General features: G+C 48.2%; 1 protein-coding gene across 2 annotated transcripts in view; it reads left to right on the plus strand.

The window, feature by feature from the left end:
- The first annotated feature begins 3,618 nt into the window (after nucleotides 1-3,618).
- The window catches only part of LOC111146821 (F-box protein 32), a 30,820-nt gene continuing 12,565 nt past the window's right edge, over nucleotides 3,619-21,873 (plus strand). The window contains exons 1-4 of one of the 2 annotated variants that reach the window (XM_022502518.1): nucleotides 3,619-4,399; nucleotides 10,015-10,127; nucleotides 11,000-11,049; nucleotides 12,236-12,328. In XM_022502518.1, the coding sequence (XP_022358226.1) occupies nucleotides 4,284-4,399; nucleotides 10,015-10,127; nucleotides 11,000-11,049; nucleotides 12,236-12,328 (372 nt within the window). In that variant the 5' untranslated portion in view covers nucleotides 3,619-4,283. The remainder of the gene's footprint in view (nucleotides 4,400-10,014; nucleotides 10,128-10,999; nucleotides 11,050-12,235; nucleotides 12,329-21,873) is intronic. The other variant, XM_022502517.1, reaches the window with a different exon arrangement.

Below are 21,873 nucleotides of genomic sequence, written 5' to 3' on the forward strand. Positions count from 1 at the left end.
CCAACACCCTTTGAGGTGGACACTCTCATTATTCCCATTTCACAAATGAGGAAATTGTGACACAGAGAGGTTAAGTAACTTGTCCAAGGTCACACAGCTATTTAAGTGGAGAACTATGATGTGAGCCCAACCTGGCAGCAGATAGGGTTGGAGAGATACCTGGATACCAGCTTGAGTTTCACCACATACTGGCTGCCTGACCTTCGACGGGCTACCTAAATTTTCAGAGCCTCAGCTTCCTAGTCTACAAAATAGGGCATAATAATACCCAGCTTATGGGTTTTTGTGAGAAGTATGAAACAGGATTACATTTGCAAAGTGCCTGACACAGGGTCTCTAGCACTGCTAGCAACTGCCACGAGGGGAACAAACATTTAAACACTCAAAACTTTTTTACCTAAGATGCTACCTTTTAACCTTCTATGTGTCTCACCAACTGGAAAGGAGGATTCAGCCTCACAGGGTAGGACTTGGGGTGGCCACCCTTCAGCCTCCCTCCCCTACTGAGTCCTGAGGAGTCATAAGATGTCGACAGATGAAGACACGGGAATCACAGCGTCCCAGAGTAGTTCAACCACATTTTTGGGGTTATTTATTGGTTGCGAGTCACATAGCAAGAGCTGTCACAGGCACCACGTGACTTAAGCACTGAGACACAGCCCTACCCACAAGGAGATTGTCAGGCCACAGTGGAGAAGCACACACATTTTAAAAAAATCAAATACCCAGCATATCATGTGGACAGTCTGTTGCATGAAGGTGTTGGGAGAGGCAGGGGGTCAGTTTCCAGGCTAAGGGACTCCCCATCGTGGTGCTCACATGGTGTGTCCTGCTCCAACCATAAGGCCACGCTGGTCCTCCCCAGTCTGTGCCTTGTGAAATTCTTGGAGCATCCTTCTGCCTCTAGATCTTCAGTCCAAAGCGAAGACACTGACACTTTGCCTTTGGGGTTCTCAAGGCTCAGTCATGATAAGGCCTCCACTCACAGAGACTTTGCAAAGTCAGGCCAGGAGCTGATAGGAAGGTAGCTGTTCTACACATGGCCTGGCACATTCTTTATCCTGAGGGGCTCAGCATGCCAAGGCTTCCCAGCAGAAACCATGCATTTGAAGAAGTGTCAAGTCAGATTTTTCAGGGTGGAGGAAATCTACAGCAGTCCCTGACACTTCAGAAGAAGGCTGGGTTAAGATAGGAGAGCCACACTTTTTTTTTTTTTTTTTTTTTTTAAAGAGGATAGAACTGAGGGACTAGAGACAAACACTGAGGCTTCCTGAGATTAGTTCTTAGCCAAGGGGTTGGGGGCAGGGGAGTGATTTCCTACTTATGCTTGAATTTTAAAAGTTAAAAAAACTTTGACAAATTTTCTGGCACTCAACTCTTCATAGCTACTGGCTATGTAACAAAAGACCACAGCAGTCTCAGTGGCATTAATAAACACTGATTTTTTTTCTAAAGTAGCTGTGGGGCAACTGGGGTGTCAGCTCCATGTGTCCTATCCTGGAACCAATATTGGAGCAATGGCTACCCACGGTATATTCATGCCATGGCATTCGCAGAGACACAAGAGGGCAAGACCAACGAGACAAGCACACACACACATCCTCTGCTCACAACACGTCCACCAGCCCCCCACTGACCAAAGCAAGTCACGTGGTCAAGTCCAATATCAAGAATGAGAGAAGTTTAAGGGTGGCTGGGTGGCTCAGTCAGTTAAGTATCTGCCTTCGGCTCTCAGGTCATGATCCCAGGGTCCTGGGATGAAGCCCCGCATTGGGGTCCCTGCTGAGTCTGCTTCTCCCTCTCTGCTCCTCCCCCTGCTTGTGAGCTCTCTCAAATAAATAAATAATCGTCTTAAAAAATCAGAGAAGTACAGATCGCTAGGAGGCCATGGGTCATGTGTATAACATTACCAAAGAGGAGTAAAGAGCTATTACCACCAATCCCATTTACAACACTCACTAAATAATCCTGAAAGGGAAGCATTAAGGCTCTATCTTTCTTCTGAAGCTCAAAAAAACTGAGCCTCCAGATTTTAAGTCATTCATCCAGGTCAGATAAGAGTATGATGCTCTAGCAGATTGAGAACTCAAATCTCGCCTTCTGTGGTATCTAGAGTGATGTAGCTTGCCAACATGTAACTAACTAAGGCATCCGTAATAATCACATCCCTTAATGATGCTCCCTCGCAGAAAACAGTTCTCTCCAACAAAGGCCAGACCCAACTTTGTCCCATCTGTTAGCCTGATCATAGAGTTTATCATTTGTTTAGGACCTTCTGCAGTGTTTTTACAAGCTTGACTATCACCACACTAATAAATTATTTATGGTGGGAAACCTGAATCAAAAGACTCTGGCTACTTGAAAATAGACTTTATGAAAACATCTCTTCCCCCCTCCAACATGCACCCTCCCAGGGCACGCACAATTTCTAAGCCTGAAAGATTGCACAGAGTCTGTGGAACAGAAGACGCTTGCAGATGGCTGCGAGGAAGGAATATGGAGGAATTCTTGAGCATGCAATTTTAACCTGAAGCGACTGCTTTGTGCAATTTAATCGCTCGATAGATCAGACTGTGAAGCATCACAGCTAGAAGTCAGGAAGGGCACGAAGCTATCCTGGTGCAGCCTCCCACGGCCTCCCATTCATCTACGCACACAACAAATAGCGATGGAAGGTCTAGTTTTGGCCTGGCAAGGTGCTGGGCCGCCCGCTGAACAAGACCGACCAGCTCTCAAGGGGTTTACATTCTGCAGAGACGGATGGAGAGAGACGGATTGTTACAAACAAAAAGTAAAACTGAACAGGCTAACTTCAGACTGTACTGAGGGCTGTGAAGCAGCTAGCCATCCTGGGGAAGTCACTGGCTTAACTCATCTATGGGGCCCTCTGTGCCCTCATCTGGAAAACCGCGTAGCTCCCCCACCCGCCGCCTGCCCCAGTTTAAAACGATTAGGTTAAGGAGCTAGTCTGTGAGGGTCTGGGCACCTGCGCCGGGGCAGGGCCTGCTCGCCGCACTTCTTTAGTCCCCGTCGGTCGGGCGAAGGGGCTTTCTGCGTCCCTCTCTCTGAAAGCTCACTGGAGCCAAAACGAAACTCCTGGCCTGGTAGCTCCCGGAGAGACATTAACAGCCCCGAGGTTGCCGCGCCCTGGGAAGGAGGGGAGGGTGCAGAGGTTCCTCCAAACAAAAGCTCAGCCCCTGGCGCCTCGAACGTGCTCGCGACGGCGCGGTGCGCGACCCGGCGCCCCGGACGTGGGCGCTGCGCGCTCAGGGCGCCGAGAGTAGGGTGGGGGACTGTCCCTGCTCTCCACTCCCACCCCGCGGGCCTCAGATGCCGCCTGACCTCCCTGTCCTTCTCCTTCCTTTGCCACCCTCGGACCCGGGCTGGCAGCGGACCCGCTAACGACAGTTTGGGGGCTGGGTGGGGTAGGGGCTACGTCCCCTCCCCGCCTGACCGGGGGAGGGGGGTGCCGCTTCCGCCCCAGAGCTGGGTTGAGTCCAGGAGGCTGTGGTCCCCCTCCGCCAGCCCTGTGTCCAGCCGCGCCGTGCTGTCCCCCCCACCCGCCACCCCACCCCGTTCCTTAAGGGCTGTTGTGATTGCGGAACTCGATGTGACAGCTCGGGGCTGGGGGGAGGGGGTAATCCCTCCTCCCCACCCCCGCCCAGGAGTGACCCAGGCGCCGCGCCGGCCTCCTTCCTGCACCTCGCCAGCCCCGCAGCCGCGGGAGGACGGGGCGCGGCTTCCCGAGAGCCGGGCTCGGTTCGCCCGGCGGCGGCAGCTGCTGCGCCCTGGGGGCGGGGAGCGGGCGCTGAGGGGCCTGGAGCGGAGCGGCGGCGGGAGCCCCGGCCTGGCAGCGCGGCTTCAAGTTTCCACCGGCGCGTGGTTGTGCAACCGCCAGAGGAGCGGGAGCCGCGGGCGCCTCGGAAAACAAGCCGAGCCCATAAACAAAGCCACGTGGGCTCGGGCGGGGGGGCCGGGCCAGGAGCAGGCGGCTCTTCCGGCAACAAAGGGCCGGAGCCAGCGGCCCGGGATAAATACTGCGGCCGCGCTGGCCGCGCAGCACTCCCGCCGGCCCCGCGCGCCCTGCGACCCTCCCCAGCGCCGCGCCCTCTGCGAGCACAGGACCCGGCTCCGCAGCTCCGAGCCCTCCACGCCGCTTCCCTGCAGCCGCGTCCTCGCCGACCCCGGCCCCCGGAGCACCCGCCTGGGGCGACAGTTCCCCGAGGCCGTCCAGCCGGTACGGTCCATCAGTCCGTCGAGTCCGTCGCGTCGTCCCCGGTGCCATGCCATTCCTCGGGCAGGACTGGCGGTCCCCCGGGCAGAGCTGGGTGAAGACGGCCGACGGCTGGAAGCGCTTCCTGGATGAGAAGAGCGGCAGCTTCGTGAGCGACCTCAGCAGGTGAGTGGATCCGCCACCACCTTCCAGCCCAGCGAAACAGACCTGGGCTGATTTTGGGGTCGCGAGGCGGGTGAATGGGGGGGGGCAGGCCGGACTGGGACAGAGTAAGGAGGGAACCCCGGGCCGGGAGGTGGGGTGGAGTGTGGAATGGGCGGGGGGTTGGGGGGAGTCGACCCCTTTCTGCAGAGGTCGCCAGAGCACGGGATTTGGGGAATTTGGTTTCTCTTGTTCAAGGTCAGCGTCTCCGAGTGGGCACAACTCTACAGAACCCCGGTCCCTCTGAGAATCTGACGACAATCGCGGATCTTGTCCGCAAACGTTCAGACTTAAGCACAGAACTTCAGGGGACCCCTGTCTTAACACCAGTCGCGCAGGGTGCCTGTGCGGGGGCGCGGGCGAGTGGGCTGCGCACCTTTCACCGCTGGGGCGGTGGGGCTCGGGGCACCCAAGCGAGGTGGGCACAAGTCGGGTGACGCGATGGGACCTGGGACCAGCGCCTCCAGGCTCTTCCCACGCACAGGCGACCGCAGAGTGGGCAGGGAGGATGAGTAACCAGGAGGGGCGGCCAGATGGTCCCTGGGGCACCGGCGCTTGCGGGGCGGACTTGAGGAACCGGGGTAAAGACTTGAGGCTGCAGAGCTGCGGAGGAGGGAAGGGAGGCGGGACTGAAACCCACAAGACTTCTGCTTCTGAGAGGACGAAGCATTTGCACCTGTTTCCTCAGTGGCCCTTTCGGTCAGTTTCCTGGGGGAATAATTTCAAGTGACGGCTATCCACTGCAGAAAGCCCACCTGAGCTCTGTCAGTCTGGTGGAAAAGCCGAGTTACCCTCGATCGCGCTCTCTGCTTGGTTAATAATAACGCAGGAATGTTGTCTAATAAGTGGTCTGGAATCTGTCAGTCCCGGATCTGAACAGTCGACTTCCAGATCCCCGCCATTTGGCACAGGTGAGGAGGGCAAAGAAAGTGGGTCCCCAGGGGACCAGTGCAGCCCAGCCATCCTTGGGTGCCTTTTCTCTCAGCCTTTGGTTGAAACCACTGGCACCAGAGCCCTTAAATTGGTTTTGGTGGAGAGTTCTGTAACTGGACGGGGTTCCCATTTACCGAGATTTACCAATGATTTTTTTTTTTTTCCTGAGCCCCTGGCACTCAATTTTAGGAAAACTATCAAGAAAGTATGGTTATTTTGATAGCTGGACCTCCAGACTGCCCCCCCCCCCGCAAAGTGTCTGCGATTTGTGAAGTGTTAAAACTCCTTAGTCTTCAATGAAAAAACAGAAAACCAGAAAGCATTTAATACTGGGGGTCTTTCAGGAGCGATGAGAGCATGTGTAACTCTTATGTTAAAGACACTTTGAGGCAGTTCCTGTGGAATTTGGGGAGCAAATAAGAAATCTTACTTATAGAAAATCAGATAATTTACTTAGAGCAAAATAAAAAGACCAATGGCTGTCACTGGACTCTTCCCTTTTAGGGATGCAAGTCACCAATATTGCCTAAATCATTCTCCCTAGACTAGAAGGTTCCTTCCTCCTCTTCCTAAGGAATGATCTGATAGTTCGGTACTTTATTTCTGTACAGCAGTTCTCAGTCTTTGTTGGGGGAGGGGGCATCAATGGTCTGCTGAATGGTGTCCCCGTGGCTCCCCTACTTGTAATTGTAAGTTGCAGACCCCTAGGCTCCTCAGCAGGAGAGGATTCAAACACCGGAGCCTCTGGTTCTTATAAATAGTCACACTTTATCTGCTCCAGGAGATAAACTGCTATCAATCCCCTTAGAAGCAAATAGTGTGCCTCTCTCGAGGTAGTATGGGAGACCTGAAGTTGGTTTCAACTTACCCAAGTTTAACTGAGGCTGGGATCAGGTAGCTTCACAATCCTCTGTCCCCTTCCTGAGCCTCCTTTCTTTCCTCCCATTGCCTGCCCTCTGAGCCAGAACTGTGGCACCGCTGAAGTTATCACAAATGGTGATCAATACACAGGTCCCGACCCCCTGAGCTCTTGGATGAGTCAGAGTTTAAGAATCGTTTGGTAGCTCCTAGCAAAGCAGCCGCTGTTTGTTTGTGGAGTACTTTTTTTTTTCCTTCACCAATTGTAAACAATCCCTTCCCTACTTAGCCTGAGACGTCTGCCAACTTCTGAAAAGCAGTTGGCCTTCTGAGACCTAAGTTTGTAGTCTCAAATATCCCCACTGTTTTTAGCCTTGGTGATGTTTCTCTGTGATGTAAGGTTTGGGCTGAACGCCTGCCTACACAGGTGAAGTTGAATGCCTCTCCTGTTAGAAAACAAAAGGCAGACCCTTTCGAAAGGGGGAGGAACGGGTAATAAAACAGAGAACTACAGAGGCAGGGTACACTTCTCTAGTTCCAAGTAACCATCCCGTGAGCTGCCTGAAGGAGAGTCAGGAACGAAGGGCGCCTTTGGTGTGTTTTGACCTGGGGATAATGTTTAGTGTCGAGCACACCGTGTCTGCACCACACAACTTCTCTGGACTCTGCTGGCCATTGTCTCTGTGTTCCAAGCCCCGTCCCTCTCCAACAGCAGAGCAGTACTAAGTCCATGACAGCTAGGAGCCCCTTCTCACCAACAACCCCCTTGCTTCCCCCATCCCCAGGATGAGTCAACTCAGCGGTGTGAGAGCCTCAGGCCACACTTCTCCAAGTCTCCAGTTCTGCACTGAAAACTCCCGTGTTGCTTTCCAGGATAGCTGAGGCTGAACCAGGAAGCAGGAAGTTTACCTGGGTACCCTGGATGAGTAGTGCAGGAGATAAAAATAATAGTTCAGATTTTTATGAGGGCTTACTGTGTGCCGGGAAGCCAGTGGTCTGTGAGCTTCATATATTAAGCTGTTTGTTTTACCAGAACAATCTGGCTGCTAGCCAAGGGAGTTTGACCGTTTGGGTATGTAGGGGAGCAAATTAGCATAGAAATCTCACAGGCCTTACTCTACAACTAAGCCCTTTGGGGCAGGCACAGCTTTCTTAGACGGCCCGTTAATGCAAACAAAATGAGAAATAGGCCTCTTTGTTCCCTTTCCTCCCTTTTTATCTCCTCTGCCCAAATAGTCTTAATTTTGAAATCTTTCCACCTTTTCTAAAGTTGTTTTTCGGTATCTTGGTTATGTGCCTGTTGACAGTATAGGGCTGGGAGAGGTCTTTTTTTCTTATTCTAGGCCTGTGTCTATAAAAATCAAGATTAGTAAAGACCGACCACAAAATAGCAACTTTAGTGGATATTATTGAATTTAATGAAAAAAGTAGACTCTTTAAATAGTTTTGCTTAAAAAAAAAAAATTAAATGTCATGGTTCCTAAATGGTGGTGGCTTTTCTTGTTAAAATTTTCAGTTGTAATTTTCCATTGGCTTTGCATTTCCTTGAGATGGATGAAATTGAACTCTCAAAATAGCCTCTAACTGAATAAATTATTGCTTGACAGAAAACCTATAAGCAGGCAACACAAATGAATCTCCTAGCCCTTCCTTCCAGGACCTACCTCTGGAGTCCAAAACCTAAAAACCAAGAGAAAAGTGCAGGCCTTGTCTTTGGTTGAAGTTATCTACATACAACAGTGGGAGAGCATCCTCAATGATGTCAAATTCTTCTTAAACTTAACTTTGAAAATGAGTCACTTGGGCTTAAAGCAGATTATTGTCATTTCAATAAGGAAGGCTGGTGCTCAAATTCCTTTGAGTAATGTTCTCAATTAGAAGAGAGTAAGAGAAACTATAAATATTTAAAATTTCTGGAGAATGGCCACAGTCTATGGTCCAGGCTCTGAAAAGTTTCTGCTAAATCTCAAATGTGTGATTAAGAGAATAAGGCTGATTTATTTTATGGTTCTCTACAGGTGGAATTTAGGCTCTCAGTTTTTGTTCAGAGTGCAGAAGTATGTTTTCTTTAAAAATAAGCCTTCATGTGGCCTTTTTACACACAAAAGGCTCTCCCTTTGCTTTCTAAAGCTGTTCTCAGCTTTGGTATATCCTGGACCAGTCAAGTGACCTTCCCTCTGTTTCCCTTCTCCTCAACTTTGATAGAAATTTCTTGTTGGCTTTAATGACTCACTGTGAAACCTAAAAATATCCTCTTTCGCCTGAATGAAAAGAAGAAGGCTGTAGCTCTTAGGAAACCCAGTAAATGGTATTAAACATGACCTTTATAGGGCAGATTAACAAATGATTATTTGGCTCAGGTCATGATCTCAGGGTCCTGGGATCGAGCCCCTCATCGGGCTCTCTACTCAGCAGGGAGTCTTCTCCCCCCGCCCCCCGCCCCAACCTCTGCCTGCCTCTCTGCCTACTTATGATGTCTGTCTGTCAAATAAACAAATAAAATCTTTTTTAAAAAAATGATTATCCATCAAGCTTCTCCCCATGGGCCCAGAATATTGTTGGTGATGTCACATGTAAGCATTTATGTAGCAAGATACTTACAGAAGTGCTACCTGAGAGATTGATTTCAGCAACAGGATACTGGAAATTATTTTAAACACTCTTTTCTCTTTTACTATTTACATAACGTCCGTGGAATGGAGAAGTGCAGGTGTGCCTCCTTTTACCCAATAGCCATATGTCAGAAGATTTAAAGCAAATCCCCTTTTAAATTCAGCAGAGGGACTCAGAAAATTAAAGGACTCTGATATATTGGTGATAGAAGAAAAAGGCCCTAATTTATGTTTACCAGTGGGCATTAGAAATCCTGCCTCTCGCATCCATACCCATGGGGTTTGGAAGAGCTACTCACTAGTCCTCAGTATTTCTCTGGCATCCCTTCTGCAGAAACTCTTCAGAGACGCACTGCAAAGTTACATGGTTGTACTAGCCTAGAACTCAGCCTACTGATGGAAATATGCACCTGACCCCAGGTGAACTTGTGTGTCCTTCAGTGACCTGTGATGGGGGCAGTTCTGTCTTTTCAGCCCTTATAAACTTACGAGCTGTGAATTCAGCTGGTTTCATTTAGGACCCAAGGTCTTCACCCCACAGCATGATGCCTAATGTTAGTCACAGAATTACCTGAAACCTAAACGATTAGCACTGTACACAAAACATCGCCTAGAAATGGAGGGTGTAAGTCCGATTTTGGCAAATGTGATCATGTTTCAGAGGCATGACAGAAGCATGCTCATTAAAAGCCGCTTGGGCACACTTTCAATGGGTGGATTGTATGGTATGCGAATTATATCTCCATAAAGCTGTTTTTTTAGAAAGCCGCTTAGGGTGGGTGCTTTTGCAAAATGAAGGCATTGTGGACTACAGTGATACCAGTAATCCTCCCTCTCCCTCCCCCCGCTGCAGTCATCATTTTTGCTTAAAGTAATATTGTAGTGCCCGGCATTGCCCTTGGTTAAAGGGTACAGGGCTGTGTGTCCAACACAATGGCAGGCACTGTTGGAAATTCAAAAGACGCAGAAGCCCCCATCCCTGCCTTCACAGAGACGCGAGAATATTTCACCCCCAAAGAGGGAGGTCTGTGCCTGCACAGAGTTCTTTTCATGGGGGTTTATTGTTTTGTTGGAGAAGATGTATGTTTGTGTTTTATAACCCAGCGAGTTATTTATAGAAACCGTGCTTACTAGAGGATCGCTCTCCCAGCTCATCCCCTCCTCTGTCCTTCCTAGTTACTGCAACAAGGAAGTCTACAACAAGGAGAATCTTTTCAACAGCCTGAACTATGATGTTGCAGCCAAGAAGAGAAAGAAGGACATGCTGAACAGCAAAACCAAAACTCAGTGTAAGCCATTTGCTTTGAACTTGGAAGAAGGCTGTTTGAAGATCGCTAGGGTGGGTTCTTTGTTGGGGAGAAAGAAAATCAGACCCCAAATGTGAGACATCTGCTTTAATGTTGACGGTGACATTGACAGAGGTCCCTGGGATCTCTGCAGTCAGAAAGCCGGCTGTGCATGTTACAAGCAAGATTGTGTTCCTCATAGACTTGTTTATAAGTCAGCAGGTAGTCGGGGTGTTTTTCTCCTGCTGGTCACTTACATCCGACGTAGTTAATTTAGTTACGATACAGGGATAGGGCCAGCTGAATCCGTTCCAGCATGTGCTTTTATTTGACACTGAGCTTTGAGGCTTTGGATATAGATCTGTTTCTCCCTCTTTCCTTGCATAAATCCCATTACGCTTCAAAATGCCGTACATAAGAGTATAAAGTTCTATTAATAAGCGGGAATTACAGCTCTTCGGTTTAAGCCACCTGGACAACATGATTTCCTCATGTTATCTGCTTTATTTCCACTTCTTAGGGCCTTGCCTAAGCTGTAGGCTTGGCATTTAAAACAAACTTGTCTTTGGATATTCGATTTTTTTTTCCCCCAATTTGGAGCTTTGGTCCTCTAAGTCCGATGATCCAAGATGTGCAGTGCTTCAGACCAAGTGGGCTATAACACCAGTACAAGTCTGCTGCAGAAATCAGGCATTTGCATCTCTTAGATTGTCCGTAGAGTCTGTCTTTTTTGTCAAAATGTTTGACACACTGGATATGTGAAAAAGAAACAGGTTTAAAATTTGGGGCATGCTGCAAATTTTAAAGCTGGGGGGGGTTATTTTTAATTTTTTTAAGTTTTTATTTATTTACTTATTTATTTACTGCCTCTATAGATTTCCACCAAGAAAAATGGATCTATGTTCACAAAGGAAGTACTAAAGAGGTGAGCATCCGTCCGTTTGTTAAAGAATATGCGTGGCTTTCGGCCTCTCCCAACAGGGTAGAGAGGGGAAGCCGGGCAAGAATATTACTTCAGGTCACGGCCGTTGTCCTGGGTGCCGGTGATGATGGCTGGCAGCCCGCCACCTAGCCGACCATCAGAGTTTAGCGCTACAGAGAGAGTGAGAAGCAAAAGTCGCTAAGTAGACTCCCTAATCACTCGGTGAGATTATGTAAAATGTTTTATAAAGATTAATATACCCATCTCAAATGTATTGTTATAAAGCCCTGGCCTTTCCCCCAGAAAAGTGCCTCTCTTTTGTTCTGAGATCTCTTCGGACTCCAACTTTGTTAAGGTTTAGCCCTGGAAGGGCTCATTGCCAAACACGGCAGAAGTTTTTAACAAGAGTGTGCAGGGGAGAAGATACAGTAAATAAGTACATTCGCATGACACTTTATAAAACCCTCTTATGTATATTTTCTCTCTGCACGGTCATCTGCTCCAATACCTAGGATACAACACAGTCTGGTAGAATGATAGAATCTCTCTGTGTCAGGGACCTTGGTGAAATGTACATCCCTGCCTGTTTGAGGCCCTGCTGGGGGTGGTGGGGGGAGCAGGGACCTACCCACGACCACCCAGATACTGGGAGCAGAGCTGGGACGGAGTCAGGGCTCTCTGCTCCCAGTTCCTTGTGCGTTCACCGGTAAAAGAGCAAAACTTCCTTTTGCTTCCTCATGAAGCCTTAAAAATGCTTGTGATGATCACAATGAGAAAAGCACTAAAGATCCGAGGCAGGGTAGCAGGCAGGCTGACCCTGGGAAGTGTAGTTCCCCTCCCAGGAGATGTTACAGTGACCCGCTAGCATCAGGTCACCCATCATACATCCAACTCCCAACCTTCCCTTGATAAGCAGCTACTGATGATCTCCCCATTCAAGTCTGTGCAAGGGCTCAAATGGTACAAATCTTGAAGAGAGGTGTGTAACGCATGAGTCACTGGCTAAAGCAGCTGTTGGCTATACCCCGCATCATTGTGGCTCGCAGGGGATTCCCAGAAAGAGCTGCTCATGGCACAGGAAAGCCACAGGTGGCCATAGGTTACCTAAGACCGGCATCCAGCCTATCAGTAGAGTCCGGGGAGGACTGTTCTGGAGAATGACCTCTGCACCCCCTGTTTTCACGTCCAGCGCCATGGATATTGCACTTTGGGGGAAGCTTTCAACAGGCTGGACTTCTCGACGGCCATTCTGGATTCCAGAAGGTTTAACTACGTCGTACGGGTAAGTCTCTGAAGGTTACGAGTGTCGAGTGTCGGCTGAATCGTCTTTTCAGGTCGTTATCTGCCCCACCCCCCGCTTCTGCCCCAGCAAAATAGCTTCTTAGGACCCTGGGAATTTTGAGGAAAGCAGAAAACAAACTTGTCCACTCCCTTCTCTCCAGATGTACTTCAAGTCCTTGTGTGGGTCCCATTAGGGCATTCCTGAGATTGGCTGCGACGGACAGCAGTGGCCATAATGCTCATGTGAGCCACTCCCAGCCCCCACGGATAAATGGGGACACACTGCGGGCAGCAACAGGAGCCAGAGCAAATCCATCAGAAAGCAACACCACGGCTTGTTTTAAAAACCTTCCTTCCTCGGGTCGTTCTCCCTGTCCTCCTCCTTGTCCTGCTTGAGCGGACTCTAGGTGACCCCAAGGCAGTCATGGTTTAGGCTACAAAACCAGATGAGTTCAAACACCCCAATGCTTCCTACCCATGACTCCCTTCCACCCCGTGGGATGACATATTCAGTCTCGTGCTCACCAAAGCTTGAAACTACCTGTTTGGGTCACTTGCTTTCCATTTGAAACCGTATATTTGTGGGGGGGGGTGGTTAATGAGTTTTAGCAAAATATTAGTGATGAATGGAGTAAAGCAAATGAGTCTACCCATGCCCCTCAAGTCCGTGATTCTTTTTAACTGGTTCATTGTTGTTGCTTCCCCCGTTCTTTGGTCTCTTGTGCGTTTCTGTCCGTGGTTCAACCAGGGAGGTCGCGGCTCAGATGTTTTAGGCTCAGAAGCAGGAGAGAATTTACTCACAAGGGGTGTTGATTTGTTGGGTTTTCACTCTTTCTCCTGGGTTGTTGTGCTGCTCCGTGCCGGGTCACTGAGTCAGATGATAGCCACGACTCAGCCAGAGTGATGACATCAAGCCCCCTTGAGGCCCGGGTCATTCACCTGTCATCTGGGCAGATACAGGCCTGGCTGTCCCAACCGACCTGATACCCAGGCCTCCTTGGAGGTCAGAAGCTCTGAGCTGAGCCTGTGACCACTTGAGCAGATCTGTCTGCTCTCAGCTGAGCCCTTATTGCCGTCCAAAAGGGATGAACATGAGAGACCTTCTGGATGAAATGTCCGTGTCATTCAGTGTGTCTCTGCCACTCCAGGAAGATCACTGTGGCCTGTAACCTGGCCCAGGCTGGCTGGAGAGAGGCCCAGCAAGAGCTGGAAACTCTGTTACTAAGAATATGAATAGTTTCCATGTTCTAGATGTCAGGGGAGGACACCCAGTTCTGATGTCTTAATTACAAACGGATCAGCAAAAACGGTCCGGTTTTAGATGGTTCTCCTTCCTACCTGTTCTTCCTTTCCCAAGAAATAAGGCAAAGGGACAAGACTACAATAGCCAAAATCTATTTCCGTGTAATTCCGTACATTCACCTTTATCCTTCCATGAACCCTACGAAGTGGGGGGACTTTGCTGACCCGTTTAAACAAATGGAAGTACTGCAAGGTAAAATGACCTGCCCAAGGTCACAGAGCTGTGTAAGCAACAAAATTGGAATTGGAAACCTAGTCCGTCTTAGAGTCCACACTCTCCGCTGTACAGTGGGTCATCTGCAAGCAGAGGATGGAAAAGTACAATGGTCTGAGGTCAAGCTATTTCAGGCCCTACTTTCTGCCTATTTCAGCCTCCCTAAGCCTCCTCTGCCCCTTCGGTAAGGATTTACTACCGCGTCGCAGGGTGGCTGGCCACTCGGTAATGTATTTTCTATGGAGATACCCTGCAAACCAGAACCTGTTATTCAGGGTCAGCTACAATATTTATTACTACCTACTAACCAAAATTATTAATTCTCCCTAATACACCTTTTCAGGCCAGCTGATAAATGTTTTTCTCCTAAAAAAAAAAAAAAAAAAAGGAAAGGAAATCTTGCACTTGATAAAGACCCAGGATAGAGAACTTGTATCTCATAGTATCTAGTTGTAAACTATGAGCACTTTTCTGTAAATAATCCTTAAGTCAGAGAAACTGCTACATGCTTTCGGAGTTGTCAGGTTCAGCAGTAGTGGAAAAATGTTTCTATTTTGGAAAGAGCCATCTTTTTTTCCCCTTCACTGTTCCAGTCCTCTATAATTTGAGAAATAATGTTATTTTTATAAAGAGCTTAAAACATTTTAATGATAGGTACTGCATTTTGAGGGTTTTCTACTAAGGAACTCTATGCACATCTCATATATTCTTCTTATCCTTAAACCAACTTTGCAGAGTAGCTTGCCATTATGTCCCCGCCCCCTCCCCACTTGCCCCGCATCTGACTACTTCTACCTAACGGCGTCCTAATACAGTATTACAGTGACTCCTTAGTTCCAGTGAGTGACTGAACCAGCTTCAAAAGCCTTAAAAAAAAAAAAAAAATTAAAAAAAAAATTTTTTTTAATTTCTTTAAAGCCAAGTACATTTTTAAAAAATGGGTTATGTTCATGCTGGCCGTCATCTTCAGAAACAGACCATGCAGAGGAAATAAAAGAGATGGCTAACACCCCTATTGCAAGATTTCATAATTTTTATCAGTAAATATGAAAATTTTATGGAATTTTTTAAATCAAAAATTTTAACATAAACTGGAAAGGTTTTCATAGAGCATCTGTACCTTATTTCAATAGGGCTTCAGGTTCTACTCACTGTCTTCACCCTCTTCCCTACACACGCCCGATGGCTTAAATACAATTTTAACTGTGGGTTTTAAAAAGGATTTAAACCCTTTAGAGGCAACAACTTACCCATTTATGAAAGGTCGTTTTAAAAAATTGGTTTACACTGTGCCTCAAGGCCAGCACAGCTTGGCGCTGGCGAGGATTCCAGGGTCTGGGCTGGTGGCGGGCTTGGCACTTGGTCACCACGAGGAGGGGAGAGCTGATTAATGCTGTCAGGGCACAGCGCAGCTAGTGGGCAAAATAGGTCTCCAGTAAACCGGGAGAGGGTTTTGGAGACCACACACCGACTCCTGGCTCTCTGAAGTGAGCCTGCGATGGCCCACTGGTTCTCATTTGAACTGGCTGTCCATTAGAATCGCCTGCAAAGCCTGTTGGTCTACAAACGCCCACTTCTAAAGCATCGATTTAATGAGCTGAAGGTGGTGCCCACACATTGCTTCTTAAATTTATCCTTCAAGTGATCCCTGTGTTTTCAGGTTTGAGAACCAGCTCAAAAAACTCCCGGGAGCCCAAATGCCATAGTTTGCACACAGTGTTTTCAAACAAGAGACAGGGAGGCACAAAAGAGGAGAGGATTTTAATGCTTTAATGCCAGGATGACCTCTAAACTGGTCTCCCAGCTCGCTTGCGCTCTCTCTCTCTCTCTCTTTTGGCCCTGGATGCCCCCTCCAGACCAGCAAGGTCCTGGAGAACCCTGAGGGCCACTTCCTGACTGGAATGAACTGACCCACAGGTGTTAGCAGACCAGAAAAGGATAAGCAAACGCTTGTAACCCCACTCTCTAGCCCTCTGCAGGAAAAACGAACATCCCAAGTGAAACCCAGGCACATTCTTACTTCTTTTCTGCATTACCACCCTAAGATCATTTGAATGTTTCCAGCAAGTTACTGCATTCCTACCACCCCTAAAAGTCTCTTCCAAAAACATGTTTTAGTTTAAGTTGACTGGCGGTTTGGCCAACAAAAGGCTGAAATATGGCACTGTGACTCAAATTCAAACCCAATGCCTTAAATTAAGGGCGTGCTGTTGCCAACCCCCTGGTGGGTCATGATGTGCCTGACAAGCCCAGCCCCTTCACCGGGTTCCTCTGCCGCAGTGACCTTGGTTTAATTTGGCACTGCCCTAGACCCGGCGCCTTCCTTGGGTGGAGGGTGGCCCCTGCCACCTGGGTCTTAAAACCAAGGGTTCTTTTTCCCCTGGGACAGAGAAGCTGGGATAGAGGGAAAGAGGCCTGTCACCCAGACACAGTAAAGTCAAAAGAACAGAGCCATTGTGAGCCTACTTGAAAGTGACTTGCAGAAAGGATTGGGAATTAACATTTGAGGGCCCAAGGTGGGGATTAGGCTGCCAGTGCTACCAGAGAAAGTCTGTGTCTTGGAACTCCTGGGTTTCCCATTATAAGTTAATTAAAAAAAAAAAAAAAAAAAAGAATTCCTGGCTTTCTGTCATAATAAGCATTCAGGCTTTGCATAGCAGATCCTGCTATGTCTGGGTACCCGCAAAAGTGGGGAACACTCACAGGCTCGGGGATATGCCCAGACAAGTAGGGAGCACCTGTGAAAATGAGAGGGATGGCCAGGAGCCCAGCATAGTGGTATTTTGGACCATGGACCCCAAACAATGTCAGCATGGACTCCCCATATATGTGTGTTCCTAAATTCATCTGTGAATCACCTACCTATTAAAGGTGCTAATAATGGTATCTGCCCCGTCATGTTGCCCAGAGAATTAAAACTTGATTTAAATCCTTTCCAGCAGTGCCTGGTACATGGTAAGAACTCGAGGAGACTCTCTTGTTGCCATTAATATCCTCATCTGTCGGGTCCTGATTACAGGCATTAGAAAACACACACGTAGAAAGACGATAGAAAGAAGAGAGATTAAAGATGAAATGGAGAGCTTGATGTTTTATGGTTTTTCTGCCTGCTTTCCTCTCCCATCTCCCTTTGGAGACCGCAGGATCAAATTTTTTTCTTAAGGACTCTGAATCTAAACCTTATCCCACTAGGGGCCCAGAAATAGATTTTATACAAAAATTCAGTCTAGTTTCTAGGATAAGTCAGGGACTTACTATGTGGGGGGTGGGAGGATATCATAAATTGGACAGGTGAGCTGACTTTTGAATACCAATCAGCAGACTTTTCTCCCATTCAAGGAGGTAAGTTCCCGAGAGCATTCGGTGCTGTACTCTAAGTGCTCCAGTTCAGGATAAAACAGGTATTTTTTTCCAGTGTCTGTAAGCTAGGACCGCAAGTCCCCTCAGGTCCACTGACAGAGGCTCTCCAAATAGCAAGGAGTTGACAGCTCCCTCCTGCTAGATCCCCAGAGATCACAGGCTCCTCCCGGTGACTGCTTTCACATTCCTACACAAGGATTTCTGGATGCAACCCGTAACATTGACCTAGTGTTGCCAAAGCCACTTGAGAGTCAACGAACACCTGGCCCCCATTTGTCAGGAGCTTCTGGGCTACTCTGGGGGGACAAGGTTCCACCACTGAGATGCAAATGGGTTTTTGGTCCTGTGTAGGAGAGTGGACGAAGGGGATATTGGAGACAGCTTCTTGGAAGAGGTAGAACCTGAGACTGAAGAACCAGCCTCCTTCCTTGTAGGATGGCCAGGACTCAGCGAGGTAGAGAGGCAAATGGCAGGCTTCGTGGTGCAAGTGGCAGGAGCAGAAATCTGGAGATGGAAAAGAACGGGACTTGGCGGGGGGGAGTGCAGATGGACCAGAGACCAAGGGCGATGTGACATCCAGCCTCGTGGAATCCCAGGGTGGAGGGGACGATGCTGAGCCCAGTCTCAGCAGGAATATGGAGGCAAACAGAGCCGCTCCAACTGCTCCAACGGGGAGCAGGGCACCGTTACAAGTTCAAAAATATCTGGGACGGATAGAAGACAGGCGAGTTTCTCTCCAGTGAGAATACAATTAATTTGTATAAACTTGGCCCTCCATCTTAGGATTTTAACGCCCTCAGTTAGAGAGATGTTTCCCTTGCAAATAATATTTACCCGATCTTGACGTGCCTGAAGATTATTCATGCCGCTGAAATGTTCCTTCTTCCAACCTGTCAGTGTTCAAGCTCAAAGTCAGGACAAAACTTTCCAGGTTTTTAATCTGTGTTGTCCACTGAATAAATAAGGATCTTGAAAGGACAAGGCACTTGGTACAAGCAGAGGCAGCGCCTGACGTAACCAAGGGTTTCTTCCAGAAGACCAAAAGCTTCCTGGAGGCACCCAGCTTTGGTATGGAGCAGTGAGAACCACAGGCTTCTGCAGCTCTGGCCTAGCTTTGATAGCCCGGAGGCATGCTTCCCCATCAGACCTACAGCTCAAACGTCAGGGCGCATTGTCCTAGGACATGGAAGAATTTAGAGATAAGTTCTGTTCTTAACCATGTTCTATGCAGGACAGAGGACGCTTTGAGCACCAGCCTATGATTAACCTCCAGATGGTTTTGTCTTAAGGGGGCAGGCCAGCTACTGCTTCTGTTCAGTGTCCCTCTAGATCTCGGCTGCTTGCCTCTCTGCAAGGTGTCTGGGATATGTATGCACCATAAGTGAATTAACTCCTGAAACATCAGTCTGGGACCAGACCCCGTATGACTCCCAGCCTCACAGTCCAGACTATCTGCCATTGACCGTGATGTGCCTCATCTGGAGAGGAGGGACTTGGGTAAACTCTTGTCCAGGTCCCTTGCAGCTACAACATGCATGGGTTGCAAGACAGATGTATTAGAAAACAGGTATCAGTCGCCCACTTACCATGTGCCAGGCTGGGGGTAGAGTGGGTGGGAACAAAACAAGCCTTGCTGTCTTGAGGCTCAGATCCCAATTAGAGCGTCCTTGAACGAGGAAACAAGATCATTTCAGAGATGTGTAAGTGGGACAGGGAGAACAGACGGTTCCCGTAGAGGACGGTCTGAGCAGGTGACCTCTGGACTGAGGGCTGAGGGGTGGGTCGAAGCCAGCACAGGAAGACATGACAAGGGCAGAGGCTGGGAGGGGGGTCCTGAGCCGGCCGGTGCAGGGAACCCAGGACAGGCTGCGGGGCTCGAGCAGAATGGGTCGGGGAAGTGTGGTGCAGAGTGACACTGGAGAAGGGGCACAGGCCAGTCACGGAAAGGAGTTTAGATTCTTCTGGATGTGAAAAGGGGAGCCACTTGAGGGTTTCAGGCAGAGAAATGACAGGAGCTCATGTTCTGTAAGTACGAATGCTCTGATGAAATGAAGGGGAGAGAAGAGAGGAAACCGCTTTCCGCAGCGAAGTGAGAAAGGAGGGAAATCTGTCTTGTGCCCAGTCGTGGTCCACACACCACTTCAAACCGTGGTGGGATCCGCCCCGAGGTTTGCTATGCGATATTGCTTGCAACTTGGTCTTTCTCCTACTCAATGTCTCCAAAACCAGCATAAGCCAAAGCTGAAGGGCAGGATGTGGTTTCTGCCTGCGGTGACCAGCATCCCTTCCTCTGGTAGCCCAGAACCTTTTCTGTGACGGCACAACTAGTCTCTGCACATCGGGCCGGGTACCCAGGCTGCCCACGCGGCGGTGATACCGTGGAATTCGGGGCTGGGGGGGCAGCGGCTGAGAGCCCTCCTGCCCCTCGTCCTCCTCCTCTTGACCCTCCCCTCACAAACACAGCTGCAAATTACTGGCACCTGGGCTCAGATCCGCCCAGCAGAAAAGAAACCACTTTTCCCAACAAGACATTTTCCTCTGCTCTCTTGTGGCTGGAGGCAAAGAATCCAGTTGGCTAGGTCCTCTTCATAAATAAACAGCTAGAGAGAGTCCTGCTCCCCTAGGCACACAGCTCTCAGAAGTAAAAGGAATCGATTCTGTCATTTTTACCACTAGCTCTACACAAAACTACCTGCCCATTCGGGGCCTGCAGAGTTCTGCTTCCGTGGAAAGTAGACCTAAGTGGCTCACCAAAAGCAACTGCCCCGTCCCAGTCATGTTAGTAACACTTTCTGGGAATTTTTTCTCCCTTCCTGGTAAAAGCTGATCACCTGTCACGATGTCCTATTAATAGGGAATTTCCACACTCTTGTTTCCCAGAACATCGCAATACTACTAGTATTGTAGTATTAATAAATAAAACTAGTGACATTGCTACTAGTTTTAAAGTTTGGCCCTAGGTGCCCGTTTGATTGACCCTGAAAAGCTGAAGTCCTTAAGTCCTCAAAATACATGTCCTCTGTTAAGACACAAATGGGCACGAGTCCTGGCTCTCCCACTTACTACTGCTAGTGTGACTTGAGGTACTTGACTTCTCTGAGCCACGGTGTCCTCTCTTATCAAGTGGAGAACCCAACCCTTCGGCTCACCGTGGAAGACTAAGCAAGGTCAGATCATACATGTGAAGTTCTTAGTGCTGATGCGCAGTGACCCTGATGCATAGTGACCCCTCGTTACTGTTAGCAAAGTAAGACCTCGTGGTAAATGCAACAATGTGAGACGTGAAATGTAGCAACATTAACTCTCACCAACAGATAGCTAGCTATTAAATGTATCACATACATAATAAAAATGACAGAAAGGAATATTAAAATTTGAAACCATTTAAGCATTTGGTTGACAATGAATAAAATTGAAATATAGAGATTCTAAAGATCTTTAAGCCAGGTGTACTTTACTGATCGACTATGCCCTCCTTAGCAGTGATTTTACCTAGTAATAGTCTCTGCATTATGATAAAAGCTAATGATAATAATGAGTATATTCTTTGTACCAGACACTGTTGTGTTTTATGAACACAGATCTTCACTGCAGCTCTAAAGTGGATGCTATTATTATGCATATTTTACAGATGGGGGAACTGAAGCAGGAAGTTTAGTTCTGAAACCCTCCTAAACTCTATTTATACACACACACACACACATACAAATAGATACTTCTTAAATTTTATGATATATCTATGATATATATTAAACTTATATATATCATAGATATAGATATATATCAGAAGTTGGTAAACTATGGCCCAAGGACCAAGTCTGGCCCTCCACCTGTTTTTGTAAATAAAGTTTTATTGGAACACAGCCACATCTACTCATTTACATACTGCCTAAGGCTGCTTTTGCTCTACCACTGCTGAGCTAAGTAGGTGAGTACTTGGGACAAAGAGCATATGGCCCACAAAGCCCAAAATATTTACTATGTGGCCCCTCACAGAAAGTTTGCTAAACCTTGATAGCAGCTGTAAACTTCACTAAAAGACTAGGGTCTGGAAGAGGACAAAATAATATCTTAATAATGCCTTGTATTTGGAATTTAGAGTGGGTTTTCACATATTTATCTCTGTAATCCTTCTAACAACCATGTGAAGTAGGTAGTCTTTTTATTTCCGTCTTTGAAATGAAGAAACTAGGGTTTTGAGAGGTTAACTGACTTACACCAGCAACTAGACCATAAATGCCATGAGTCTAGCCATCACGTGTCTTTATTGCCATAGCCATGTCACCAGCACTAGGGCAGAGTGGACACTCAGAAAACACTTGCTAATGGGAGAGAGTGGTAAAGGTCACCCGGCTAGAGAAGCTGGGTCTCCTCCACGGTTTTTCTCCTGACCCCACCACTGCCTGGCGGTGGAAGGAGGGACTTTCTCTTGAGATAGGGCTAAACGCAGGGTGTTTGACGTGTCCTTCTGCTGTCAGTTGAGAAATTTTCGCTGCTGCATTCCTCCTTCTGCTTAGTCAAACATCATCTCAATCAGAAAGGGCTTTTTGTTTTCCCTCAAATGCATAGTCATAGCCTGGAGAGTTTTCTGTCCTTGTGATTGGTGCATTTTTAGACAAGATTAACACTGACGCCTTCAAGAGATGGTAGTCACATGGAAGCTGGGTTTT

The sequence above is a fragment of the Enhydra lutris genome, unplaced genomic scaffold (genome assembly GCF_002288905.1).
Source record: "Enhydra lutris kenyoni isolate GAN:26980312 unplaced genomic scaffold, ASM228890v2 scaffoldscaffold14, whole genome shotgun sequence".
In the NCBI taxonomy this organism is placed as follows: domain Eukaryota; kingdom Metazoa; phylum Chordata; class Mammalia; order Carnivora; family Mustelidae; genus Enhydra; species Enhydra lutris.